This window comes from Fomitopsis serialis (assembly GCF_022376445.1).
Source record: "Fomitopsis serialis strain Sig1Antser10 chromosome Unknown B0H18scaffold_18, whole genome shotgun sequence".
Taxonomy (NCBI): Eukaryota; Fungi; Basidiomycota; class Agaricomycetes; order Polyporales; family Fomitopsidaceae; genus Fomitopsis; species Fomitopsis serialis.
In genome coordinates, this window is record NW_025954978.1 from 310,395 (window position 1) to 329,353 (window position 18,959).

Below are 18,959 nucleotides of genomic sequence, written 5' to 3' on the forward strand. Positions count from 1 at the left end.
GCTCTTCATCAAACTGAGTGGTCTTGCTTCGTATAAAGAGCAGCCATGTCGCCTCGAAGGTCGCGGTCCTCATCATCCCGGACTGGAGAGTCCAGCACTTCACCCAGTTCTTCTACCCCGTCGCTTGCACACGACATGTACGGAACACCGCGCATACAGAAGTCAAACGTTTCGATCACCCAGAAGAAGCAAACACTCCAGTCGAGCGAAGTGAACAAGGAGTCTTGGGCGGCCGAGATCGACGGCAAAATCAGCCTCTTCGATGAGGATATCAAGGATTTCTTTGACGTCTATGTTCCGTTCGACAATCCGTTTGGTGGCTCGCGTCCGTGGTCCGATCCAGCTGCTGTCTTTGCAGACGTCCCTTCCTCGGGACCGGAGACCGCAAGGTACCCAGCTCAGGTATGTTCAGCTGCGTTGCCACATCGGGAAGTCTTGTCTGACTCTCTGGTTAGATCAAGGCACTCGAGAGCATTGTTGGCGAGTTCGAATACCAGCGTAAGCCCCTGTTTGCCAATGGTAGCAGATGCAGCGTGAAGTTCCCGTTCCCGAAGTGGGAAGAGGAACACCACTACACAATGCCAGATATCCTGATGTCGTTCCCGGGCGAAGACGATGATACGGGGGGACGTACGTGGCAAAGCATCTCCATGGTCTTTGAGATCAAACCAGGAAAACACGAAGACCCATTTGGCGACTATGGGTTGAAACACGGCAAGTTGGCGACGGGCGTACTCACGCAAATCGCAAAGAGCGCGAGGAACATCATGCTGACGCATGGCATGCTGTTCGTGTACATCGTCGGCATTTACGACAGCATGGCTCGTATCTACCGCTTCGATCACGCAGCGGGAGTCGCTTCCCAAGCGTTCGATATCAAGAAGGATCCCTGGCCTCTTCATGAACTAATCTGGCGGTTCTGTCATCAGCGAGCGCGCGCTGGAGGCCTAGCGGGAGCACCGTTCACCGATATGGTCCTTGGCGCGGATCCATCGCTTCGACGAGTTACCGATGAGGACATCAAGCTGGTCGACGAGGAATGCTCCAGGACGGGGAGGGACCGTCTCACGGAGGACGAGAAGGAAGCGTGCCGATGGATGACCGTGATACGGTACAACGAAGACGGTTTGGAGGTGGGCGCAACGAGATATCTACTCTACCGACTTCGCTTCCTGAACCCACGGCTGTTCTCGCGATCGACGATGGTCTGGGACGCGCTTGAGGAAGGGACGTGGCAGCTCTGCGCTATCAAGGAAGCCTGGAGACAACTGGCTCGTGATCGTGAAGATGTGCTGTACGGCCACATTCGCGACGCGTTTAGCAACCGGCCGTGGTGGGAGATGATCGAAGACTACGTTTTCATGCACTGCAACGACGAGCCAGGTCCGGATAAACCCTCGCTGCCTGATGGCGGGTTCCAGTTGGATGACGAAGGCCACCCATACTCACGGAAGAATTGGAGGAGATGGTGGTGGCGGCGTCGCTCGACATCGGCGTGACAGAGTTGTATGGCCTACCGGACGTGGTATACGGCGAAGACCTCGGCGCACGTGAAGCAGCGAAGGTCCTCTCGAGTTTGGGCAGTTCATCAGGCTCCGACTCGGAGGTAAGCGATGCAGACCTCGATCTGGTCGCCAGCAGTGCAGATCGACCGCCTGCATACGACGTCTATCATCGTACGGTCTGTGCTTGGCTGAGGGGTAGCAAGAAAGCGAAGTACAACGAACGGAGCCATATGCGATTGGTGATGAGGACAGTAGGTCGTCCTCTGTCGAGCTTCAAGTCGACAAAGGAAGTCGTCAGGACCCTTCGAGATGCAATTCACGGTATGTTTTCCTCGCTGCGTGTGTTGGTCAATGGCGCTCATTCACGTCCAGGACATCGCCAGGCATATCTTGCAGGCACGATTCATCGTGACATCAGCGAGGGAAATGTCATGATTGTCGATGATTGGATGTGTTTCTTCGTTGGGTTTCTGCTCGACCTGGACTACGGCTTCGATTGGAAATCCGCGCTGAAACACGCAGGCTTGCCGGTCAGTGAGGCAAGCTGGAAGGAGTTCGTCGACGTGTACAACAAGAACTTGCCTCATCTTGAACGGCCTGCGCCTCCTGAGATAGATACCCCCATCCTTGGCCCTGGAAAAGAAGACAATTTGGGCCAGGACAACAAGGAGACCCGAGAGAAGTGGGAAGCTAGAATGAGGATGAAGGAAAGAACAGTGCGTGCTCCGAGTTAGCGTTTGAATGGCCAGCTACTTAGACTAACCGTCTTTGTAGGGCACACTTTACTTCATGGCCATCGAGATACTAGAGACGTATGTCGCCCATGACGTTCGCCACGACCTGGAGTCATTCTTTTGGCTCTTGCTGTGGGTTGTTCTGCGCTACACGAACCACACAAGCTGTCCGCCCTACCACGTGTTTATCTCGGTATTCGGCGCACAGGATGCAGAGGACAGCGCGGCGAAGAAAGCGAGGTTTCTCTCTAGGTCCATGAATTGGGGAATCAAAGACAACGCGCCTCTGACCACACTCGTTCGCAAGTTCAAGATCCTCTGCTACAAGAATATGCCCACATATGTCGACCCCTCCAAGATTGTCGTCCCTCTGACGTACGAGAGCGTATTGGCTTTGTTCGACGAGGCCCTTGCGGATCCATCCTGGCCGGAGAACGACCACGCCCTACCGTTCAAGCTTCCAAACGATAGTGACACCTCGAAGTCGAAGCATGAGTCTGCCGCGGCTGGCGGCCCTAGTGGCGATGAATCTCGCACGTCGAATGAGGGCAGGAAACGCACCCGGGAAGCGGAGCAGAGGAAAGGCGCGAACAATGTCAGGCCTGATCCATGGGCAATGCCTCCGCCTGCTCCCAAGAGGGTGCAGACAGGTCGTCCTAGCCCCTTGCGCTTCGAAGTGAGCGATTCAGGAGAGGAAAACTAAGTATTGTGTGTCCTCACCTCGATATGTGATGTTGTGTACGACGAGTATATTCTGTCCAGACTGCCGTAAATGTAGCCGCTGCCCTCTCCGTCTCGCGACTTTTGCTTATCTATGTACTCTCGGACTTCTGCGCTGCAATACAACCCATCAACTTATATACCAATGACCGGAACGGACATGTACTAGTAAGTACATTGACCTGTACAACACCCGCCGCGCTGAGGTACCACCACGTGATCGAGCGTACCCGCCGCGTCTGTGGCGTCACCGCGCGACCTGAGCGGCTCAACGCGTCTCCTCGTTCCCGCCGCCCGGAGACCCCCTCCTCTTGTTCGAACCGCCTTTATCTGAACGACTAGCCCGGAGAATATACATCCGTAGGTCATCTCATGGCCGCTGATACGACCGCGAAACCTGTTTCATGGAAAGGCAAGGGGAGGGCCACACAGTCAGGCGCGGAAGCCGACTTCTACGACCTCAACCCTACAATCACCTACCGCCAACTACACTCGCGGAATCTTGGAGTAAAGGATCCTCTACGTGTGATAGCGCTGTGCGACAGCGACGCGTTCTACGCTGCGTGCGAGCAGGTCCGCCTAGGAATTGACCCATCGCGGCCTTTGGTAGTCCAGCAATGGGACTCCCTCATCGCCGTGAATTACCCCGCACGCAAGTTCGGCATTACACGTATGGAAAAGATCAAGGAGGCAAGAAAGAAGTGCCCAGAACTGGTTGTCGTTCATGTCGCGACTTATAAGGAGGGGGAGAAGGAACCTGGATATTGGGAGAACCCTGATACCCTAACACATAAGGTGAGATTCTCAGCTTCTGCCCTGTCGGTCAGCGACACTCTCATATACTGCACTGGCGTAGGTGTCATTGGATCACTACCGACGAGAAAGTATGAAAGTTATCCGCATGTTCCAAGAAGGTCTCCCTACTGGCGAAATCGGTATGCATTCACGTCTACTCTACCGACTCACCCTAACGAACGTGTCGCAGAGAAAGCGTCGATAGACGAGGCTTTCATTGACTTCACTGGGCCGATTCGGGAAGAAATCCTTCGACGATACCCCTATCTCGCACAGGTCCCTCCAGATGCACCAAACGGCGCTGACAGTCCTCTTCCGCCCCCACCGCCTATCATGTGGGACGACCTAGGAGTAGTGATACCCTTAGTGACACGTCGTCAGGAGGCTCTGCAGCAGACGCAGAAGCTCCCAGTGACCAAGACGTCTCGGACGCCGACGATAAGGGTGTCGATAACGTCGATACGACTACTTGGCACGATGTTGCGCTCGCCATCGCCGCTGAGCTAATGGGAAAGATTCGCCATGACATTTACATGAAACTTGGTTACTCAACATCGGCGGTGAGTCGTGGCTTCTGGATCTGGAAGCGGTTTGTTTATGCCAGCGCCAGGGTATAGCTAGGAATAAATTTCTGGCAAAGGTTGTTCAACCCTATATCCTGAGACGCGTCTTGTTGACAAGCTCTACAGCTCATCGCGTCATACAAGAAACCTAACAACCAGGTATGAAGGTTTCCTAGCGCGACGAGACGTGATGCACATTTGGCATGCTCAGAGCATCCTGCGTAATTTGGCAATACCGAACTACCTCAGGCCTTACCATTCCAAAAGGTCAAAGTCACGCCACAGAATCTACCTCGACTGAGACTCAGCGCTTGACTGCTAGATTCGCTTTCTCGGAGGGAAACTCGGGAAAGCCATCGCCGAAGAATATGAAGCATCTACCGTTGGTGACTTACTGTGAGTGCCTGTGTGAGGTGTCGCTACCAGCACTCACGCTGTGTCAGGAGCATTTCCTTAGGTGAGTCAGTCGATCATCACGAATCGCAATACCTTCGAACCTCACATTACAGAGGAGATGCAACGCAAGTTTGGCGAGGAGTCTATCTGGGTATACGAATCTCCGGTGTGTGGTCTGAACCAGCTATGTATTGAATTGCTAACCCCAGTCCTCGCCGCCAGAGGCATAGACCGGTCCGAAGGTGTGGACAGTCTTCATTCTGCCCCGCAATCTGTCTCGGCTGACTATGTACCAACCAGTCAAGGAGAAGCCGGCAGTCAATAAGAGCATGATGGCATCGAAGAATCTTCCAAACCCGATCACGAAGACGTCGCAGGGGCACCACTGGATCAGAGTGCTCGCGGCGGAGCTGGCGCTACGCCTGCGCGAAGCTAGGGAAGAGATGCCGCGCTGTGGCCGAAGACGCTGGTGTTGCATGCCCGACAAAGTTCGTCGCTTCACTTCGTCTCTGCATACCCCTGTTCATCCTGATACTGGGTGGCCATCGCTAAGGCTATGACGCGTCGCGGTCAAAACAGGCAGCGTTCCCGTTCACACGCGATGCATCCGTTGACGTGATCACATCTGCGGGAGATAGGCTCTGGAAGGAGCTTATAGGCACTGATACCTCCCGAACGACACCAATGAAGATCACAAACGTCGCTCTCGGGTTTACAGGGGTCGAAGCCATGGAGGCAGGGCAGCGCAGCATCCATGGCTTTCTCAAGCCACCTTCGACGTCAAAGCAGGCCCAGAGTGCAGACGTCCCTGTCAAACGCAAGAGGGACCCGCACGAAGACACGGAGGACACCGGGCGGGACTTCGTGCGGCAGAAAAGCAACAGCGACGTTGCTGCTGGCTCCCCTGACGGCACCACTTACTTCACGTGCGACAAGTGTGGCAAGCGCATATCCCTGCCTGGAGACTTGATAGATGATGGTTTGGAAGACGTGATCATGCAAGAAGCGCTTGAGGCGCTGCGCGTGGAACACAAAGACTTCCATTATGCGCAGGAGTTGTCCAAGCAACTCAGCTCCGTCGGTTCCCCTCGCAAGTTCCGACCTTCATCTGGAGAACAGGCTCAACCGGCGACCACGAGGAGAGGGGGACGGCCAAAACAGTCCGATAGCATAGCCAAGTTCTTCTCCGCAAAGTAACGCGCCAACGTTTGACGTGATGACATCCTTTCTTTTGATCGACTTATCTTTATTCACTTTAATATCCTTCTGCATGTAGGTTTGTTGTAGAACGAAGGAATGGAGTAGAGGCATGCGTCGGGGCGCGCACCTCGTGTCTACACACCAGCTCGCACCTCTGCGATGGTCGCTTCGACATGTATACGGCGCACTGTCTGTCAACTCATCGTGGGTTCCCATACGTGTCAGTTACGCCGGACACATCTTATGATGCACCGCCATAGTACTGCCATCGAAGCAACTAAACTCGCTATGAAGCTGACGACGTGACTACGGCGCGGTTGAGCTCTTCCCGCTCGGTCTCAACGCACTTTCGCGCTGGTAACGGGCCGCTTTCCTTTTTATATTCGTTCTTCCAGGCAGGTTCCTGTCGTCCACTTCTGGGCACCTTCTCGCCAGACGCAGGGCATCGTCGGCAGCTCCTTGCTGTTTCTACACGGGACGGCCTTGTCGGGGACAGACCTCCTCAGCTCTTGCTTTTCGTATTGTATGCTTGTTTTACACTGACAGTTCTTCGACCATGCGGGAGTTTGGCGGGACATCTGGGAGGCTACCGGGCGATACACTTCTGCGGAGGCAGCTTCGCTGGTGGTGAGTCTACATTCAGTTGCTACTCTTCTAACCGCTAAAGCGGTCGTGCAACAGGCCGTTATCGTCTTCGCTATCGTATCCATTCTGGCTGTTGGAGGTTTCCTCGCATACGTGGCTCGCCTTTCCTTATGTGCATTCATGGCGAAGCGACGTGGAGGACGCGAACAAGCTCAAGAAACGCGCTCCTTCTTTCAGACACAACTGGGAGCCTATACCGTGTCATTGTTGCTGAGCAATTTCTTGATGAGTATCGCGTTCATTTTCAATGCATACTGGGTGGAATAGGCGGCGTACGACAAGGTATTCCGGCGACCAATGTGTATGCAGTCTTACTGACAATGCTTCCAGACGCCCTTTGTACCGCCCAAGGTAAAAACATCAACATCGCGGAGAGCTCATTAACTCATTACGAATCACATTTGCAGGGTTTGTCAAGCAGTTCAGCATCACAGCTAGTTCCTATTTCACATCAGCAATTGCCATTCATGCATTTACCACGCTTGCGTGTCGTCGTCGATTGCCGATTGGTTCTGCGGGTGGCTGTTGTATCGGGCTGGGCGGCAGCAGCTGTCATGGGTCCGTATTACTTCATTCACCAAGTTACGAGACTGAGCTAGATGGGTACCTCAGGTATCATCCCCGCCATGATTGATGACGACAACCATGGTTCGCTATACGGTTTCGACGGCATGTCTTGTGGGATTTCGCTGGCCTACCCTGCCCTTCAGCTGTTCTTCCAAGTCATTCCTGTACGTGTGTTTCGCCTTATAGGCAGTGTTACCTGTAGTTCACACAATTGCTGTCAGGTGTTCCTTGCGATAGCCACCTCGATACTATTCTACACTCTCGTCTACCTCGTCCTACGCGGTACCATCTCCATGAGCAACGGACTGAGGCTCAATTTCAACACCGAGGACCGCAAGCGTTCATTGGACATGGACGGCAGTGATCCGAAGTATCAGCAGTTCATCCTGACTGTCGCGAGAAGCCTACTTTGGTAGGTCTCCGATGCAAAACCGACTTCATTGGCTAATCGATGCTTGCGACTCAGGTACCCAGTAGGTCCGTAGCATCCAACTGACTCGACTTGTCTTCGCGTCTGACTGTAGCGCAGCTTTCATCTTGCTGAACCTTGCAGATATGGTGATTGCCTTGTTGGAGGTGGCGGGGAATGAAGACCTGCCTTTCGGGTTGCATGTCTTTGGCGACTCCACCGTCGGCACGCTAGGTATGCATCTTGTCAGTATCTTGACTGAGCCCAACTCATCACACGCTGCAGGCCTAGCAAACGCGGTCATTCTGCTGAACACGCTCCGCATCATAGCACCGGTCATCGGGAACCACACGCTCGGAGGCCCGCAAGTCACCGGCGACTCAGAGAGTTTCTTCGCACCGAGCACCTCCCCCATCGACCCTCCCGGGACATTGTGCCTCAGTGACCACAAAGCCTCGTTGAGCATCGACTCCACGTACAAAGCCGACACGACCGCCGAGGCGTACCTCACCGCCTTGCCTATCGCGCACGTCTCGTCTCGGCGGAGGGCGCACGTAGACCTGAGCGACGCGCTCGCTGCGCTGAAGCCCCCGGTCCCGCCCAAGCGTAACTCGAGACCACAGAGCCCGGACAAGTCGCCCTCGCGATATACCTTCCCGCGGTCGGCCGTAACCTCGCCCAAGCCTGCGCATATGCAAAACCCCGACCGTCTGCACATGGCTCGCCCCGGTTTCATGCACAGCGCGGTTCGCCTCGCTCGTTTGACGAAGTCCCTTTTGCGGCTCGTCACAAGCCGCCTCCGCTCGAGGAGCCGCTTCGGAGCCCGCTCATGGCGCCCATCGTCACCGTCGTCAGCCCTCAGGGCGATCACTCTCCCGAAGCCCGCATCGTCCACCGAGATGCCGCGCGGGCGGTGGTCACCTCGCCCCCGCACTGCGCTGCGCTGTTCTCCATCTCACGGCCTGCCTCGCTCGTCCAAGCCGATGCCCACCTGCTAGTGCGGACTCGCTAGCCGCTGTGCGCGGTGTCACAGCTCGAAGCGCGCGCCAGGGAGCTAAGCCAGGAGCGACGAGCAGCCTCATATCTCTGCTGTCAGCGCCCGCGCCCGGTACGTTCGATCCGCGCGTCGGTCGCACGAGCGGGAGCGCACCCAGTAGCAGGGCGCCCTCTATCGCGTCCAGCACGACGAGCTTCCGTGGGCTGCCGCCGCACCCGAGGGCGCTGAGGGCGGCGTGGGAGGAGTAGTGCGCAGGCGAATGGGAGGATGCCCTCGCCGTTGACGGTCAATAGTGGCATTCAAACTGGCAGCGCTCCACCCAACGTGGCAGCGGTGGTGGACAGTCCACGACGGCCTGAGGCCAACGTTCCAGCTCCGGCTCCCAAGGCGGCAGCACCCCCGAACGTACGGTCAAGCACGGCTACGCGCCGTGCCCAGTCCGTCAGTCAGCGCCACCCCTCCGCGGAGGCATGCCCGGCAAGCCTGCGCCCACACGCGCCATCCCGCGTTCGCAATCCAGCAACGACATCCGCGGGCCGCGCCCGACCCTCATGCGCTCAGCTCTGCACTTCCCGCAGCGGCGTCAGCGTCGGCGAACGGTGTCAGGCTGTCGCGGAGGCGCTCTCCGCGCGCATGCCGAGCGTCGCGTCGCTCAAGTCGCCGTCGACGGTGAGCCTCGTGGGCGATGGGTCCGTCCCATTACTTGCCGGCCGTAGGATGACGGTGGTGCGCCGCTCGTCGAAGATGGGGGGCGTGGTCGTCTCCCCGGGTGGGTATATCTGATGGGTTTTCCGTGCATACAAGCATGCTGTAGATGTCGGGCTTTCGTTCCAATCCATTCTCCCGCAGATCATTCATTATTCTGTTCGTTGTCCTGAGGCTGCTTGAGATGTGTCGTTCGCGGTTGATTTCCTTGCAAGCGTTTGTCACGTCGGACACCTACACCCACACTCACTGTTGTATTATATCGCTGTATCGTGTATCTTGGAGGACTCGTGTACGGTGTCGGTGTGCATAGGCGGTAGATGTAGATGTATGTATAGACGTACCGGGCCCGTGTTCCCCACTTCGATGAAGATGAGAACATGTCGGACTGTCAGCCTGTGACTCATGAAATTCGCAGCTGCAACCGCAGGAAGGACGTCGGTGTGGGTTCGGTGATGATGCGAGTGGAAACATAGCAATGCCTTGCACGACACACTGGCAGCGGTCGACGGTTCCGCCTGTTGCGCCGAAAGTCAAAGTTCGACTGACCGGGCTATGGAGAGCCTATGTATCTTCTGTCGATGTATGACCGCAATTAACTCGAGGCCGAATGACAACGCAGGCCCTTCTTATCGCGCGAGGAATGTGTGTGTCTCTACTGACCTGTTGATCAAGGCCCGGCAGTATCCAATCGCGGATATCTCAGACTTCCCATGTTCCGACACTCGCGCGAGTATGATGAATTGAAGATAGATTCGACACTTTGCCATTGTTCATCAGCTCACAGGATACCAAAAAAGCAAGTTCGATGTTATCGTGCCTTGAGAACAACTCGAGGACCGCAATCCGCACATAACAGCACCCGGTGGACTTCTAACACAGCCTGGTGGACATCGGCACCCAATGGCGACAGTCAGGGACGTCTGCGACCTTGAGATGGAGTGAAGCTTCGCAAGCTCATATGAACGCCCGCAGAGTATGTGTAATGAGATCGCAGCTCAAGGGCTAGGATGTAGAGACGATGGGTGACCTGGTGGCGTTGATGCACTTCGAGCGTCAAGACGTCCATAGCCTCGGTGGGCGACGTCTGTATCCGGGGCCGCGAGACGTGTATGGCACTGACATATCGAGCAATAATATATCCGCATCGCAAACTGAATACATACTTGCGGTGTACTTGCCGGGGGGAATCCTCTGCGCCCACGACTTCGCGTCTAGGACTGTATGCCTCCAGAGCCGTTCTGCGCCACCTTCCTCAGACTGTCGTATGGTGCTTACGACCTCGCTGTGCAGAGATAAGCCCTTCGAAGTTCGGGGTACAGGTGTGTGTGAGAGATGTCGTGTTTGTGTTGGACAGATGTGGGCGAGGAGAGATGATGGAGGGGAGCAAGACGAGCGCGTGTCCGGGACAGGCGAAACATTTGGCCTTGTTTGGCAGGTGCCCCCGGCTCGTATAGGGACACTGCATCCGCCCCTTGCTGCAGCGCGGATCGCCCCTCCTCGTCGTCCCTCTACACCTTCCGCTCTTCTTCTTTCTATCTTGCAGTTATGTCTCGGGTATGTAGCAAAGATAGGTGGAAAGGATAGCAACTGACGGTTCTCATAGGCGCAGTTCTTGCGGGAGTACAAGCTTGTCGTCGTCGGCGGTGGTGGTACGTCGACTGACAACGCTCCCCTATATCCGTGTTCAATTACCGCGTCTTAGGTGTCGGAAAGTCAGCGTTGACTATCCAGTTTATTCAAAGCCACTTCGTCGACGAGTATGACCCGACTATTGAGGGTGAGTCGTTTTGCATCCGTTGCTTGGTAGTGACCGTGTTAGCCTGCCCAATATCGCAGCTTCAGCACTGTTATCTTGCTGGGCATGAAAGGCACCTTTGAGTGGTGCAGCTATGTGTGGCCAGAGACCTGGCGGCGGGCACGTTCGGGCAGCGCACCAAAGCTTGACCTAAACGTCATGACCTTGTCATGCTCCCTTGGACGCCATTGCCAAGCGATCTAGAGTCCGGTGAGATGTCGCGGGGGCTCATGGCGCACAATCCCTCGGCGGGAGCTCAGTTGCTGGGAGTATCGCGATGCGGCGGACGCAATGCACCTGCTCCAGGCATGGGCGCTACGTCGAGCTTGTCTATCATTGTTCTGACCTATCGCCCGATGTGTTCCCCTGTACTGCGCAATAACATTCGGACATGTCGTGCTGAGACCGGTTCACTGATACTCTGCCCATTGCAGATTCGTACCGGAAACAATGCGTGATTGACGACGAGGTCGCGCTGTTGGACGTGCTTGACACTGCGGGTCAGGAAGAATACGGGTACGTCCACCCCCGCTATGAAGCCCTCTCTTTCACTTACATGTTCCCGTCAGAGCGATGCGCGAACAGTACATGCGCACGGGCGAGGGCTTCCTGCTCGTTTACTCGATCACGTCGCGCCCGTCGTTCGAGGAAATCAGCACGTTCCACCAACAGATCCTGCGTGTCAAGGACCAGGACTCGTTCCCCGTTGTCGTCGTCGCGAATAAGAGCGATTTGGAGTATGAGCGGCAGGTGGGCATGAACGGTACGCTCAGACATCGCCTCTTCGCCTAGCCTCTCCGCTGACATTTGCTTGCAGAGGGCCGTGACCTCGCGAAGCACTTTGGCTGCAAATTCATTGAAACGTCGGCGAAGCAGCGGATCAACGTCGACGAGGCGTTCTGCAGCCTTGTGCGTGAGATCAGACGGTACAACAAGGTGCGTTCACATCTGCCCCCCGTGTTTCGCTTTCTTGATGTCATTCGCAGGAGCAACAAACCGGTCGCCCGGGTGTGCAGCCAAACGCACCGTCAGGGCCTGGTGTGTATGGCTCTGGCAAGGGAGACCAAGACGACGTAGGCGGATGCTGCTCCGGCTGCATCATTCTCTAGACTTGGCTTCCCGCGCCTTCCACCCCCCCTCGCCTCGCTCTCGTCCCCTGCTCCACAGACACACTATCCTCCCTCGCGCCGTTTCGTACTCTACACCGCTGCCTGCCGCTTACCGAAGACATGTTACCCCTTAAACCTTAACCGTCGTGGATGCTCTGTTTGTTGAAGAAGGTTTTCTGGTCGGTATATCCTACTCTGTACAAATTCGCGCCCCGTCGGTCTCGGTCTCGGTCCTCTTCCCCTGTTTACATCTTTCTTTCTCCATCTTTTCTGTGACGTGACCTCCGTCCTTCGGAGCCTTGTCCCCGACGTGCCGACGCTCGTTGCGCATTGGTTTAGCTGGAATATAGAATAGTCCATCGCATCGATATCTCAGTCGGTCTGTTGTGTCGTCGTGAAGGTTCGTGAGGCTGTGGCAAGTTGAGGGCGTGGTTCAATCGTTTGCTCGTACCGAGGTTCGTACATTCCTTCGTCAAACCTCTAACTACAGACTATCTACAAGCAATCGATACTCAATACAAGCAGGTAAACACACTGTGCTACCTATCCTCCGTTCGCAGTCCGCATGGTATGTCCGTCCAATTCTTCCGTTCTCATGTCTGTTTCACAAACGACTTCGGGATCGTCATCTTATAGTAGAACTCTTCCCTGAGCGTCTTCCCGCCACCGAGAGCCTCCACCTTGATCTCGCACAGCGTGCGCATCGCGACGTCCCACGGAAAGCGCGACCACCCGCCCCACGACCGGTCGCGGTCGAGAATGTACGCGTACGACGCGCGCAGCCTGCGTATCGCGGGCTTGTCGAAGCACAGGAGCGCGCTGCCGTCCGGCAGCGCGGCGGGGCCGTCCTCGAACATCTTCGAGAGCTCGCGGAAGATGTCCTGGCGCTGCTCGATGGGCCGGTCCGAGAACGACGCGCCGCCCTTGCTCTTCCGGCGGCTCGAGCTGGACCGCGAGCGGCCGTGGCTGGTGCGCGAGGCGTGCATGCCCTTGACCCGCAGCGCGTGCTGCGCGTACACCGCGCAGACGTGCTCGCGGATCGCGTCGAGCTCCTTCTGCATCCAGGTGTCCCCGCGCGCCGCCGTGACCTGCTCTGCGCGGGCGACGGCCTCTTCCCAGGGCGCGGTGAGGTGCTTGTCGAGGGGGGCCTTGGTGCGCGGGTCTTTCTCGGGGAAGATGGTGTCGAGGTGTTTGTCGAGCGCGTCGCACTGGTGCATGAGCTCGCGGTAGATGAGCTCGAGGATGAAGGGCGGGAGACCCGTGCCGCGCTTGGCGGGGATGTCGTCTTCCTCGACGAACTCGTGTCGGTTCCTCGACTGCTTCTGCGCGAGGGTCCAGGGGAGCGGGAGTGAGCGGAAGGTTTTCCTGTGCTCTTCGAAGACCTTGTTGGATACGGTGACACCCGTCTTGGCTCCGTCGAGGATGTTGGTGAACCTGTGATTGGAGAAAGGTGAGTCGTACTCTTGACCGGTGGAACGGATGTGGCTTACATGTGTGCCAGGAAGATCGTTTTCGGGTCTGAATACCCATTCTTGTATGCTGAAGCTAACCAGTAATTCGAATAGGTGCCGACCCTAGAGACGTCTTGCAGAGATCCGAGGAGATACCTCTGCATCTCGACAAGCTTGAGGTCGGCGCTACAGCCAGAGGTACGTTGTAGGAAATCTGGGACAGTCTCGGGATTCTTGCTGAGCGCTGCCTGGACCTCTGCAGGCTCTTGAGCGAACATCGGGTCGGCGTTTGTGAAGTGGGTGACGATGGACGGGTCCCAGAACACCTCCATGGTGTCTCCGTCATAGTCGCCTGTGTATGCGCCATGATGCTGATGATCGTGGTGAGTGTTACTGGACTTACCTCCACCGGTCATGCTAGCTAAATGTCTATCTAGGGGCCGACCATTGTAGTGGTGGTTCTTCGTAGATACCACAAGGACATCAACATAGTTGCTGAGCTCGGGCTTGTACACGGCAGTGACCTATATTGTGGGTGTCAGTTGTTTGACGACGACGACACGACCTGGCATCCCCGAATTCACCTTCTGGACATCAGTGGGAATTTTGCATGGATGTCGAGTAACCTATTGGATGTATGATGAAACTGAGTTCTCTTTTGAGCATGGATGCTTACCAAGACATCTCCAAGCACAAGATCAGTTTGCATACCATCCTGGTCTGCCAAGTTCCTGGATGAGCTCTTGATGTGAACCTCATTGGGTTCAAGGATGTTGCAAGGATCTACAATAGAATCTAGGCACATGAATGATATAGAAAATAGTAGCTCACCAGGGACAACAAATACTGTGCATGACATAGGCACAGTGATGTGACACTTGTTCTTGCATTGATTGATGACCATCTTGACGCAGTTCTTCAGCTTGGATGCAAGCACAGGGCATGTGTCAGGGAGGAAACCAGAGTCAAGAAGCACAAGAACTGTCTCTGCAATGGTTGAAGGACATCCACTGGTTGGATCTGCCCACCATGCAGTTGACTGTTCCTTCAAAACCTCATCCAACTCATCCAGCCCATCCTCATCCACATCCTCATCCCTCCCCTGCTCATCCACATCACGGCTAGTATAGCCCTTTGCACGGGCAGTACCAGCAGCCTCCCTTATCAGCCTCTGAGTGGTCACTGACTCAGCATTTCCCACATTCCTGTACAGAGTATATACAGAGAATGGTGGGGACCACTGAGTCAGACCATCTACCCTGGCCTGCAGGTCATCCTTCATCAACTTGACAAAGCTGGAGAGTGGGACTCCATTCTCTGCCAAGTTGATGATGGTCTCTTCTGAGAGTCGTGAGGGAGTACTTAACCGCCCAGGCTTGATGATGTCTATAGTGAGCATGGCTGGGTCTATAGGATGACCCAAGCCTGACAGGGCAATCTTGATTTGGGAAGGTCGTAATGAGATATGGAAAGGCATGTTGGGCAAGATGGGGGCAGGATGTGACATCAGGAGGCCCTATATGTACAATTGCCATATTAGGTGATCCAAGACAAAAGAGGCAATGGTCACTGACCTTTGCTCCAGCAATGCGCATCTGGATTGCTGTTGGAACCTCACTCCACCCCAGCAATTGTGCAAGTGCTCTCAACACATTGCGTGAGGTCAGACCACATCCATCAGTCATTACCATCTGACTGGGCACCTTGTGCTGTCTATTGAAGGCAGCACAGACTATGCATGCATGAAGGAACTTGCATAAGACTTATAACAAGTAGTGCTACATACCAATGTCATTCACTTCATGAATGCACTCCTCCTTGACTTGAAGTCCAGGAACTGAGTTTGAGAGTCCAAGTGCAAAGCGAGCGGACCATTTCGTCATGCTCTGCATATACATGAAGCCAATGTTATTTGTAGTGAGTACTCAACTCACCTGTCCTTGGTTGTGTGTCACATTGTTATGCCATGCAAGCAGCTGTTCCAGGGTGAGCTCTACACTAGAGGCTGGAGCTGCAGGCTCCTCAGGGACAGTAATATGACTACCGTCCCAACGCTCTACGGTACGTACAGGAAGACGTGGTTGTCTTTCGCGTAGAACGCCCGATACACCCAGTGATGTACTATGAACGGCCGTGTGAAGAATCTAATAAGGTCATTAGGCCCATCCTTGTAGCATCCACAGTGAATCTGAGGTCGTCAGGTATTCGGATGCGGAGAAACGCATGCGACCCAAACCGTCGTGCGAACCGGTTCGACGAGCCCATGGCTGGAGCCTCAAGCTTGATGTCGAATGAAGGATGAACGTCGGGGCTGCCGTGCGAGAGGCTGTAGAGCATGGCAGTGAAATGCACACGCCCGCCGATCCACCCGGGGTTCTCGGTGCTGTGCCCGACGCAGCCGTACTGGTCCTTCCAGAGAACGTACTCTTCCCGGTCGAGCTCCCTCCACGGCGACTGGCACAAGCAATCAGCGTAGGACCAAGGTGCGCGATAATGTACGTGCCCTGATTTCTTGTTCCCTACTCGAGACCGTCGAGTTCGCCGCAGGCGGAATGTCCAGGCAGGCGTGGAGCGCAGGGATGCCCTGTACGTTGGAGGACGCAGTCAACTGGTTGATTCTGTCGGCGAGCCGCTTGCCGCTAGTCTTCAAATGGCCTGCGGCGCACAGCCGGGCCAGCTCCCATTGAACGCCGAACGGGAGGTGTTCGACTGTCGCATCAGGGATGTGGGCCTGCGCGCGCGGTCAGTGAGACGCCATGATGCAAAGCGAACAACTCAACGATGATGACGGGAATCAGATGATAGTTGCTGGAGTCACGGCGTTCGGCGTGTGGCCTCGGCTTGGGATTTCGTAGGGGCGCAGCGCTCCTCGCGGAGACGTCCGCTTCGTCGGTGGATGTATCGAGAGCTGCGAAGGGTCGCTTTCCGAGTTTGACGGTGACATCGGCGTCTTCAGGGTCTTGCACCCAAGAAAGGAAGAGTGTTCAGCGCTGACATGGCTCGCTTGTGCGGTACAGTTGACGCACCTGCCGGAATTTGACCGAGGATCGGGTCAAGGTCCTCTAGTTCAGAGAAGTAATGCGTGCTCTAAGTTGAACGCGAAGGTTGACGGATCCAAACGCTCAGAAACAGGATGTGAAATACGAATACAATAACGCACCGACGCTTGTGAGGCACGCGAAGGTGAACGAGGCGGCTCCGAGTCCAGAGGGAGGGTTTCAACGTCAACGTCCAACGGATCCGGAGCCATCTGTGCCCGCGCGTCAGGTTTCCGACCGAACATAGGTGGTCGAGTTCGCGCGTTACGGGGCCCTTTCGCGCTTGCTGACAACTCGCAGGTGCTGCACAAGAAGCTGAGAGTGGCCTGGATAGCAGTAGATGGCAGCACTGAGCAGAGCATAAGCGGAGGAGGATCGATCTCCAGATCGCTCGGCCACGCTGGAGAAGTCGACCGCGACCACGAGCTGAACACGGGTCGCTCAAAAAGGCATTTCGCGCACGGCGTAGATTCACTCGATGCGGTACAAAGGGCCATACGAATCCATACCGAGCTACAGATACAGTGTCGTAATCCTTACAAACTATAAGGCAGAGTTCCAAACGCTTCGTCCGTTCACGCTAGCGTACGCGGATATCTCCTGCACGACATCATCCGGAGCGTATTTCTCGCTCAGGACTGCGAGCTTTGAGCGATACTCATCAACGCCGACGTACGCCCCACACATGCGGCGCTTTCCTGTGAACGCTGAACGGCCGTGGAGTACACGATGGTTGTCGACAACTGGTGCATCGTTAGTAGAGCACTGCATGACACGGCCAAGTCGGATAGTTGCACTCACCGACCGCAGTTCCAGGGGAGAGTTGAATCCAGTACTCAGAGTCCGCACTCGTCAAGAGCTGGTGCCATTTCCTGATCGCGTCGTACCTGTCCGGAACCATCGCATCAGAGAGTTCAACGGGAATGCGGCGAGCTACGAACCATTCCTCAACCATACTGGGCTCTAGATGGCTCATCACGCTACGGTCATCGTTGTTCCACCGCACCTGGATCAGCTCGCCGTCCGAGTGTCGGAGGACGGGGTAGCCAGAGCGAGGTGTCGGCGTATACAAAGCGCTTGGCTCGCCCGCAGCGTGAGACGGTACCCGAACACGAGCGAGCAGGCCGTAGGCTGTGGGGTGAAGCTCCTTCAGGATCGACGCGACGTAGAAGCCGTCCACAAGTAGCGTAGCGCCACCCTTGCCGCCCGTATGTTCAAGTAGGTGGAAGAGCTGCAGGCCGCATGGGTCCGTCTAGACAAAGAGCCATGAGCGGACGCGACTACGCCTGTGAAAGCAAGACGTACATAGTATGTCGTATCCGTATGCGCGCCCAGAGCCAGCGTGGTGTACGCAGTATCGCCCTTCGCCAGGTCCGACGTGAAGTCCCAGAATGCCCCGTCTGGTATTGTGAGCGGTTAGCACAAGGCCATCCAAACCTTCACTTGCATACAGACATTGCGTCTCCCGGATGAAACCAATCCGTCGCGAAAGCTCCTCCGTTGCTTCGGGTGTGGGTGGGACGCCAGAGACGAAACAGAAGCCGAACTTGTCCTTCGTGAACATGGATCGATCAGCGACATGCAGAGTGGCATAGAACAGACACATACGACGTTGGATAGCCATTTGAAGAGACCCCGCTCATCTTCGGCCATCACCTCCTTGTAAGTCGCTGTGGGCGGATCCTGGAGTATTTTCGAGCCCCATAAGATCTTTCTACTCGGTGTCATTATAACGGATTGGTCTCATTAACGACGTAACGCACTCTGCAGGAGGAGGATGGTCCAATGGAGGGTCATATGAATTTCGTTGAAGCCATGACCAAGGGTAGAACGACGTATGAGGTTGTGCAGATGGCCCTGCGAGCGGGGGACATACTTAGGCGGCACAGAGAGGACGCGCAAGGGTATTACATGTCACCTCTAGACCCTGAGGCTTTGATCGACGGCTACTGGTTTGACGTCAAAGGGAATCTGGAGAAGGATGGTCAGTGGTTGATAGCTGAGACGACATGACCCTGCGCACCTCGAACGTGTTCACAAGGCGCTGCTTCGTCACCGGGTGAAAGCATTGAGGACATCTGCAGTGGTCTCTGAGCCATATATGGTGACTCCAGTCATACAGGTCAGTCGCGGATAGTAGGGGAAGTAGCACATGGACGCACTATCGAGACCATGTCTGTGTGTCCCATCCAACCACCACCTTCCGGTCGTCAATCCTGCTGCTCGGCAGATCACTGAATGCAATGGCACTATGTTCATGATGTATTGAAGTGTCAGTTTGGAGAGGTTTTGGCTTCAGCGCAGCGGCACCCGAGGCATGTCTGGAG

The 18,959-nt window shown here is 55.7% G+C and overlaps 6 protein-coding genes across 6 annotated transcripts; 4 read left to right on the plus strand and 2 right to left on the minus strand.

Moving 5' to 3' along the window:
* Nucleotides 1-45: 45 nt before the first annotated feature.
* On the plus strand, nucleotides 46-3,153 carry B0H18DRAFT_1209596 (uncharacterized protein; the record flags this gene model as incomplete). The annotated part of the gene is made up of 5 exons (XM_048036322.1): nucleotides 46-402; nucleotides 456-1,383; nucleotides 1,455-1,826; nucleotides 1,878-2,221; nucleotides 2,280-3,153. The coding sequence occupies 5 exons, from the start codon at nucleotides 46-48 to the stop codon at nucleotides 2,940-2,942; spliced, it is 2,664 nt and encodes an 887-aa protein (XP_047895792.1). The 3' UTR covers nucleotides 2,943-3,153.
* A 178-nt stretch (nucleotides 3,154-3,331) lies between these two features.
* B0H18DRAFT_1117160 (uncharacterized protein) lies at nucleotides 3,332-5,910 on the plus strand (the record flags this gene model as incomplete). The annotated part of the gene is made up of 11 exons (XM_048033535.1): nucleotides 3,332-3,754; nucleotides 3,816-3,894; nucleotides 3,945-4,089; nucleotides 4,122-4,314; nucleotides 4,365-4,394; nucleotides 4,444-4,476; nucleotides 4,640-4,713; nucleotides 4,761-4,774; nucleotides 4,827-4,955; nucleotides 5,014-5,201; nucleotides 5,293-5,910. The coding sequence occupies 11 exons, from the start codon at nucleotides 3,332-3,334 to the stop codon at nucleotides 5,908-5,910; spliced, it is 1,926 nt and encodes a 641-aa protein (XP_047895793.1).
* Nucleotides 5,911-6,615: 705 nt separating this feature from the next.
* On the plus strand, nucleotides 6,616-7,541 carry B0H18DRAFT_873399 (uncharacterized protein; the record flags this gene model as incomplete). Its single annotated transcript, XM_048040285.1, has 4 exons — nucleotides 6,616-6,816; nucleotides 6,935-7,109; nucleotides 7,171-7,270; nucleotides 7,328-7,541. Coding segments are annotated over 4 exons (690 nt in total), but the record flags the coding sequence as incomplete, so codon positions are not given.
* Nucleotides 7,542-10,784: 3,243 nt separating this feature from the next.
* On the plus strand, nucleotides 10,785-12,143 carry B0H18DRAFT_1117162 (ras protein; the record flags this gene model as incomplete). The annotated part of the gene is made up of 7 exons (XM_048033536.1): nucleotides 10,785-10,793; nucleotides 10,843-10,888; nucleotides 10,942-11,016; nucleotides 11,469-11,550; nucleotides 11,604-11,797; nucleotides 11,852-11,970; nucleotides 12,021-12,143. 7 exons carry the CDS (start codon nucleotides 10,785-10,787, stop codon nucleotides 12,141-12,143), a joined length of 648 nt encoding a protein of 215 aa, XP_047895795.1.
* Nucleotides 12,144-12,506: 363 nt separating this feature from the next.
* Nucleotides 12,507-15,664, minus strand: B0H18DRAFT_161760 (RNA dependent RNA polymerase-domain-containing protein). Its single transcript, XM_048036925.1, has 10 exons — nucleotides 15,529-15,664; nucleotides 15,381-15,480; nucleotides 15,298-15,326; nucleotides 15,169-15,238; nucleotides 14,426-15,110; nucleotides 14,271-14,377; nucleotides 14,179-14,220; nucleotides 13,998-14,118; nucleotides 13,634-13,946; nucleotides 12,507-13,577 (listed from the first exon to the last, which is right to left on the minus strand). The coding sequence occupies exons 2-10, from the start codon at nucleotides 15,387-15,389 to the stop codon at nucleotides 12,737-12,739; spliced, it is 2,217 nt and encodes a 738-aa protein (XP_047895796.1). The 5' UTR covers nucleotides 15,390-15,480; nucleotides 15,529-15,664; the 3' UTR covers nucleotides 12,507-12,736.
* Nucleotides 15,665-17,175: 1,511 nt separating this feature from the next.
* Nucleotides 17,176-18,891, minus strand: B0H18DRAFT_1084000 (uncharacterized protein; the record flags this gene model as incomplete). Its single annotated transcript, XM_048031732.1, has 11 exons — nucleotides 17,176-17,375; nucleotides 17,434-17,519; nucleotides 17,574-17,884; nucleotides 17,938-18,032; nucleotides 18,088-18,184; nucleotides 18,241-18,346; nucleotides 18,396-18,489; nucleotides 18,544-18,565; nucleotides 18,592-18,603; nucleotides 18,656-18,740; nucleotides 18,833-18,891. The coding sequence occupies 11 exons, from the start codon at nucleotides 18,889-18,891 to the stop codon at nucleotides 17,176-17,178; spliced, it is 1,167 nt and encodes a 388-aa protein (XP_047895797.1).
* Between the last annotated feature and the right edge of the window lie 68 nt (nucleotides 18,892-18,959).

Bases quoted from the DNA above. Each gene is read 5' to 3' on its own strand.
- B0H18DRAFT_161760 (XM_048036925.1), bottom strand. The intron at 15,111-15,168 runs GTCAGTGACCAT...TTGTACATATAG, and splicing joins TGCGCATTGCTGGAGCAAAG to GGCCTCCTGATGTCACATCC. The intron at 13,578-13,633 runs GTAAGCCACATC...CTCCAATCACAG, and splicing joins ACGATCTTCCTGGCACACAT to GTTCACCAACATCCTCGACG.